General features: G+C 32.4%; 1 protein-coding gene across 1 annotated transcript in view; it reads left to right on the forward strand.

Moving 5' to 3' along the window:
- The first annotated feature begins 66 nt into the window (after positions 1–66).
- Positions 67–8,362, forward strand: part of LOC108739201 (protein Wnt-4) — a 14,362-nt gene continuing 6,066 nt past the window's right edge. The window contains exons 1-2 of the mRNA XM_025975265.1: positions 67–153; positions 1,623–1,883. Coding sequence (XP_025831050.1) covers positions 86–153; positions 1,623–1,883 — 329 coding nt within the window. The 5' untranslated portion in view covers positions 67–85. The remainder of the gene's footprint in view (positions 154–1,622; positions 1,884–8,362) is intronic.

Below are 8,362 nucleotides of genomic sequence, written 5' to 3' on the forward strand. Positions count from 1 at the left end.
ATATATAGTAAAATTGTTTTCTCATCAGTTAAAGTTTCAATTTCGAGTAAGAAGGGTCTACTTTCGTAAACATGTGACAATTGTGATGTTTTCTTGGTTCCTGTTCATTATACTCTTATATAATGGCGTGTTATCAGATTATTATAGCAATAGGTGAGAAATCATAATGTTCTCTGTAACACAATTGTATTAAAATCATAAAAAAGAAAGTTTCGATACTATTGAGAGCTTACAAAAGACGCGACGGCATTACACCCAAAAAGGACGAAATCAGGAAAAACAAAATAAAAATTAAAATATACAAGTAATCATTCAATTTTAATTGTGTCAATCAGTAGATTAAAATTTCAGGATAATTGGCATTTTATGCACGTTAAAAAATTAGTTTTGAAAGTCTGTAACCAGCATATCAATGTAATAGTAATGATAATGGAGCAGTCTTTATTAACTATTAACAGATAAATAAAAAAGAAGTTAAAAGTGTTAATATTTCATCTTAATTTTAGTGTGAACTGAAAAAGTTTAATTTCAATATTGTTTAATGAATCACAATTGTAGGTGTTAAAGAACAAATTAAGTCAAGAAATCATTTAAGAATGAAGATGTAAGAAGATTAATATTAAATAAATAGAATAAATCGATTTCACCAGAGAATGATCCTGAATTAAAAGCTTTTAAAAACTAGGAAAGTAATCACGCACTAATTTTATTACTAATACAAAAAAAATAATCTCCTGTGTAAATATAAAATGTAAATAATAGAATATCAGTTTTTATGAATGCGTGTTAACATCTTTTATTTATGTAGTTATAAAAAATTGCAATATTTAGTCATTCTTAGGGAATTTTGTGTTGTTTCATTTATACACACCTTTCTTGTGAAATTTCTGTTACCAATGCAGACCGGATATTGACATATAAATTAAATGTTGGTTTTTTAGTTAACACTGCAACATTAGAACCTTATTTGTGTTTATCTTTCCCGCTTGTGCCTGTTTATTCATCCATTTCGAGTACCTCTTTTCACATTATAAAATCTATTGTTTTTTTTTATATATATATGCACGTTTGAAGAGAGTGTTAATGTGTTATATAAACAAGTAATTAAACGAAATCATTAGCATTATTTGCAAACAAAACAGAACACCTTAGGCTATATTAAGATTAAATTGATGACAACTTATAATAAATAAATTAAGCTGTACTTTCTATTACTTAAATATAACAACAATTTCGACTATAAATTATACAGTTTGTACAATTTTGCCATTAGCACCTTTCTTGATAAGAAAGAAACATATTAACAACCAAACAAATAGAAGAAAGGAACACGTAAACTAATTTATTTAATACGACTTAATCGTCTAGATAAGTCTAGAATAGAATATTTTTATGGAATCAGGGCAATTACATATGCATGAATAGAAGAAGAACAATTAAGGATTGGTGTTTTCATCATTTTTTTCATACCAAGATGAACTGCCTCGTCTTCCAACAGCCTTAAAATATAAGAAATGGCTAATTCTGAAAGATGTTTCAGTTAATCATTAGCGAAAAATCGACAGACAAAACAAAGTCTTTCAATCAAGTTGATGATCTTTGAAAAATTTTTCCTTTTTCAGAACTGGTGAGTCAAACAAAGTGAATTTTCCGAAACTGGCTCGAAGACGTAGCATCGTTTCTCTGATCTTTTCGCATAATGATAGTAACGCGTCAACATCAGCGGCCAACGGTGACAGCAATGTGTCAACAAACGTGACGCCATGCCGATGGTTGCGTGGTTTCAAGCACCAGAATAAAATGTGCCGCAAAAGGAAAGGTCTATCGCAGGCTCTTCTTATCGCCAAACACCTAGCGGTCGTGAGTTGCAAGGAGCAGTTTCGGTAAGTTGCTGGACACCTAACAGCAGCTCTGGATCCTTTACCACTACAGATACACGTTGTAGATTACGAACAGTGAAGGTGTACCATAAAGCACGACTTGTTAGACCCATTCAGTACGTACACTTCTCCACGTATAAATACTATTACACATTAAATTTAAAAAAACAATTGACAATTAAGATTCAGTTAATTAATAATGTAACATACACAAGGATTCAGAGATTCAGGACTTTGCCACTTTGCCGTTCATGATCATCATAAGCCCTTCAGCCCGCAGTTGTTGGAGATGCATTTCCAGAACCAGGTTACATTATTTTCGAACAGTAATTTAGATCTCTTAACTCCAGCTACTGCTTTTGATATGCCTCTAACTAATAACTGTCCAACTCCAGGCGAATTGTGAATGACCTGTGCTTCAAAATTCTCGCAAATTTGAAAGAGAAGCTTAATACTGCCACCATAATCTTAATTAATCATAAAGTATTACGAAACTGACATTAGATTCTTATTTCAGTTGTTTGAGAGCAAATTCCATGACTTTGATAGTACAAAATATAATTTACAAATTATTGTTAATCCTTTCATGATCAGCTTGACCGAAATAATCTGTTATCCTACCAATATTCAGTTGGAACTTAGTGAACTGCAAAATCATTCTGCACTAAAAAACCTTTTTGCAGAAAATGTATCTTCAAATAAGTTACAAACTTTTTCAGAAAAATTTGGCGATGATTTCTAGAAATTGTTGCTAAAGGAGAACTTGGGAACCTAGCCCGGACATGGACCGGTGATATTATTTAAACACGTATATACTTGCAAAATTGTATGAATAAATGCATAATTAAAATCATGCATATAGATACTGACTATATAAATAAGTAAATAAATGAATAATGATAATGCTTTTATTATGAACATTACGAAAATGATTTTTGGTAAATGCAAATTAAACGTGTCTTTATACCAGAGATAAACATGTTCAGTCTCTCAGAGTCTCTGAAAGCGAGACTCGACTCTCCGTCTCTCATTGAGTCTCTGGTGTCGCTGGAGAGACTGTCAGAAAAACTGTTTAGCGTCTCTGAACGAGAGACTCGAGTCGCTCAATAAGTGGTGTCTCGATAGACATGGTTAAAATTTTATAAGTTGAACATATTTCAGAGATCCCAGTCTTTCTACGAGAGACTTGAATCTCTCAATTTTTCAGTTTTATTCATTCAGTCTCTCTGTGAGAGACTCGAATCTCTGAATTAACAATTTTATCGTTCGAGTCTCTCATACAGAGACTGTGAGAGATCCATAAAAACANTTTCACAATAACAAAAGTTGCTTCACTAAAAATGCTATAATTCACAAACTAATGATCCGACAGCCGTCAAATTTATAGACGCGTCTTTTAAAGGTTAGGACTAATTGAAAATCATATGGATTTAGTTCTGGTACCGCCATCTATGTGTCAGGCCGGGGATTTTTCAATTGACCCTAGTAGAGGGATATTTAAAAAAAATATCTATAGTTAAAAAGGTAACCTATTATACGTTAGGCAGAGAGAGAGAACAATTATATTAAGGTCTAGTCATTCTCATAAAGATAAACCTAGAGTTTTATGTCCAATTTGATGGTTTAGAATCGAAGAATCGAGAAATCCTTCCGACCGAAGGGCATCGTCTATTTGAGTCTAATTTACTTTTTCCATTATCACTAATTAAGTACCATGAATAGAACACAAAAGGGATAGATTTTAAATAAGGAGATAAACGACTATCAGCATTATAGCCGGACCACCCCAAACAGGGGACTTCAGCTACTGGACAAAAGATAAGCGCCTTACTACGGAGTGGTCATCGTTTTATCAAGCAAGCGGTGATATGTAACAAACAGATTTAGCCAAAACCCGTATAATACGCCAAGGTAAAAGTAGGTAGACTTTTAGTTGGTAATTTTGTTAGAACGATGAGTACGTAATTGTGTCCAATACCGTTGAAAAAAAAGAAGCTGCTAGCACAAAAGTATTTAAAGAGGTAAACTGCGGATAATGTCTTTTTTCCAAAGAAACGCAATTCATTAGTCGAGGCCCCCTGAAGGAAAGGCAAAGGTATTAGTTGAAAAATATATTCATTAGTGTCATTCACTGTTTCCATGCGACTTAAGAAACATAAAGAGGTTTACAAGCACAATGAAGTAGTCGGGTAGTTGCATATTTAAATGAATTTTAACCGTTGACATTTCTATCTTCTTAATTTTGTATTAGCAGCCGGAATGAAGTTTTTGTTGCATTATTTTATGGGATTGTAAAAGTACAAAAGACAATTAGATATTTACAACTGATAGGTATCGCAGGACATCTTTTTTCTATCAATAAAATTATTGCAGATCCAACGTAAAGGTCTTTTAATAAATGAATCTTCTTTAAAATCTCTTCAAGCAAAACTTAAAAAATCAGTTAAAAATAAAACTATTTTGAATGAAAATCATCTTAAACATTTTTACTTTGGTAAAAACAAGAATTAAATGTAATTCACTTGTATTTTTTCTGTTAATTGATTTACATATACAATATTTTATCAATTTACTCCTTCTTTAATAAAATTTTATGGAAAATACAAGTGGTTTAATTTTTGTTAATGTTACAATGATTTTCCACCAAGTAAAGAAGTAAATTCATTTGGATAATTGCACAGAAATATTAAAAAGTCTTTATTCAAATGTTTGTATGCACTTTTCTTATTTAGGTATTTTAAAAAGTCAACCGCCCATACCGATCCAAGTCATCAGCAAAATTATTTTCGCATTACCTAATACTTTTTAGCTTAATATCTGAGGGAACATAACAATTTATAAAGCTTCGTCATTAATAATATTAAGCAAAAACCAAAGACGAACGTATGCATTTACTTCTTATCACCAATAACTCACATAGACCCACGTTCTTTGACATTCTCTCTCTACGGTTCTGAATTCCACCTTTAAAATATTTTAAGAAATCTTACAAATTTTCTAGTTATCCGTTATTTGTACTCGTAGGTTTGATTGATGTGGTCACCAAATTATTGTAGCTGTACTGTAAGATTTTAGGTTACGTTCATATTGTATTACGTCACTTTAACCCCCCCCCCCTTAGAATCACACCATCATTTGTTCGTTTTTGCAAGGGGTCGACTCTATGTAAACGTCATGTTACTCCTTCACCACATTATCATATTTTGTCATGCACCCCCCAGCAGGCAGCACCCCCTCTCATCAACATTCATGACATAATATCTCAATAGCTCTATTGAAATTCGCGCTAAAAGCGTACTAATGAAATCAAGGATTTTCCTAGTTACTCATATTTCAATTTGATCCTTAAAACATAATCTATCTTCAATCAATGAAAACTCCAAGATTCCTTACGTCATTATCCTCGTTTATTTATGCCTCACCTAATGAATATGCGACAAATTACACATTTTTCAATTGAATAAGTCCTAAAAACGTCTTTATAGCTTTTGCTCCTATGAAAATCTTCAAATAATATTAAATTGACTGCTCATTGTAGTAAATCTGATGAAGTTAAAGAATAAAAAAGCCGGAAAGTTATTTTTAGATCCTCAACTCTATTTAGTGATCAATTACTAAATTTGAATATTGCTAACGATAGTTAAAGGAATTCACTTTCCTTTCAACGAGTCGAACGTTGTAACGGTATAGAATTTCATGGATAATCTTTGTGGTTTTTAAAAAGCAAATCATTGTTACCTCGAATCACTCGAGTCTGTTTGATTTCTTTACAGTTAAAGTGACATTCGGCAAACACGAATAAAATACAACTATCCGTAAAGCACATATTTGCGCAGGATATTGACAGTGGTTTAGTTGGTCAAGCTTTTGTTTCTCTGTTGTCTCGCCGTGCGTTGTTTGAGGTCTCTTGTGTTAACAGAGCTAAAGGTCTTGTCAGGTACTAGTACCTTTACGAAGATGACGACTGCATCTATGTTCTTCTTCTTCAAACCTTCCTCTTACATATTTTTTTATCTTTAAACTAAACATCTAACGCAATGATTTAGAAGTTCACTGTTTGACAGATTGAGCCAACTTCTGCGCGCAATCGTCATGTTATATCTTCTAAAAGATTTCTTTGTTCTGTACCGTCCTGTAAAATTACGTTTATTTGTTTAACAAAACATCCAAAGACGAATCTGACTGGACAAACAAATCATTTGGCTTCGTGCTGTCCGATGCTAAACTGCTCAGAAGTTTGTGAATGTTTCACTCAGAGTTAAGCATTATAGAAAATACCACAAATCGCACGGTAAACGCCATCTGTAGTACGATGCTGCATTTTAGGATTACGTATGCTCCAACAAGGTCCACTTGTGTGGATATCTACTTGCTGAAACGAATCCCGGCGTAGCTAACCTCAACGTGATAGGCGCGTTACCATAATCAAATAAAATAATTCGAAGTGGTCTGTTCTGTCGAAACGACCGCGATTTCGGTCTTTTTGGATCTCATCAGCGCGTCGCAGACAGCTCCGACAGAACACAGACCAACTTTTACCTACTGTCTTCTTAACAGCGCGTTTTAGAATAAGAGCTGTCTGCGACGCGCTGATGAGATCCAAAAAGATCGAAATCGCTATCCGCATCTGGCAGTTTCGACAGAGTACAGACCACTTCGAATTATTTTATTTAAGCATTATAGATTGGGATAGATATCAAAGACTTGAATAAAACAATAAGTTTAGGAGAAAAATATTGTCATATTGCAATGAAATTGGAACCAGATTCCCAAGCTATAAAAGAAATTCTCCAACAAAACAAGGCATCTGTCCAATTTTATCGTGGCGCTTACAAAATCTACTTATAATACATCATACAGATTAAAATTAAATTTAAATTAAGTAAAAAATGCCTTAGGCTGTCACCACAACTAATTTAATTCTCACTAATTGCCTATTACAATGAAACAACCCACTTAGAAGTATTGTATCGTTAGATAACGTTCAAGTCATTCAACTGGTCATTTCCTCAAACGGACATGCTACACCTATGGTCTACCTATAGGTAGTCATTCAAGAATAAATTCTTATGTGTAGCACTTAATGAAATTTACAAATTAATTCATATTATGCCAATTACATTAAGTGGTAGATTAAAACATAAATTTAACGACTTTGCTAATTTAACACAATTTATTATCATATTGTAATTAAAAAGAGATAATAAATTTCCTGTACAAGTGTTTAACTCAATTTACGTCACTTCACTATGATGAATAGGTAATAAAATTAAACACCAATGGGCTAATAAAAAACTAATATGGCACAAGATAGCATCCAACTGAAGTAAAGGCAAATGATAATAGATGAGGTAAATTAGGATATAAATATACTTATACCCTACTCAATAATTGTAGAGAATATTGGCGGATAATATTTTTAATTAATTTAATTGTAGTCCAAAAGAATAGGTGTATCAAATATAGCTCCACAAGCAACCGTCAAGGCACAGCTTCAACCACTGCAAATAGAACATGAAATATCGAGTGTTTTCCTTAAATGGTTTAGTATATAAAGAAAGAATTTTTTGAAAAATATCTGCTAACGATGTGCAATGGGGTATAATAGTTTCTAAAGAAAATCGTGTCTCCTTGAAATTGGTCTTAATTTTGCAGTCTTGGTCTTCGTTTAGTCTTGTAAAAATGGAAGACCGAGACCAACACCAAGACTGTCTTTATATAAGCTAGTCCAAGACCAATACCAACACTAAAACCAAGACTGAACGAACAAGATCAAGATTAGAACCAAGACCAAACGAACAACACCAAGACTAAAACCATGTCAGAATATGTAAGACCAAGACTAAATGAAGAAAAACTTCCGATGGATTTATGAGTTAAACTGTTTGAAGCAACATAAAATATTCTTTTCTTGGAACAAAACATTTATTGTATTTGAAATTTTCCGTTTACTTTACTAGATTTTAACTCTAAATATGGTATATATAAAAAAGAAAATTTACCACTAGTTGAAAAACGGGATCTACAAGAATGTCTATGGATTACGTGTTCTTTGCTATTATGTCTGGAAAACACATGATTGAAATATAGGAACAAACTAATTTCTTTTCAATATGTTTCATTTCTTTGAAGAACTTCTTACTATTTCGGTAGCCAAAAGGACAATTTATGCGTTGGAGAAAGGGTACGATATCGAGTTCTCATAACTCACAACTATCTACACTATTCACGGAGAAAACTAAATTTTTGTTACAATTTTCGAATGTAAATGACTGAATTTGCCGTAGAAATCGTAGAATTTATTAGGTAACTTAATCTCAATTTTGACATGTTTTTTTAAAAGTTATTTCAAGTTTCTCAATTATTACAATTTAATTTGTAATATCAACTAAAATACCTAGTAAGTTTATTTCTGCTGGGATTTTATTTTTACAAATTCGGGTCCAAATTGTAATTTTTATTATTTTCGCTTACGAAGCAAT

Source organism: Agrilus planipennis, unplaced genomic scaffold, assembly GCF_000699045.2.
Source record: "Agrilus planipennis isolate EAB-ADULT unplaced genomic scaffold, Apla_2.0 scaffold174, whole genome shotgun sequence".
NCBI lineage: Eukaryota > Metazoa > Arthropoda > Insecta > Coleoptera > Buprestidae > Agrilus > Agrilus planipennis.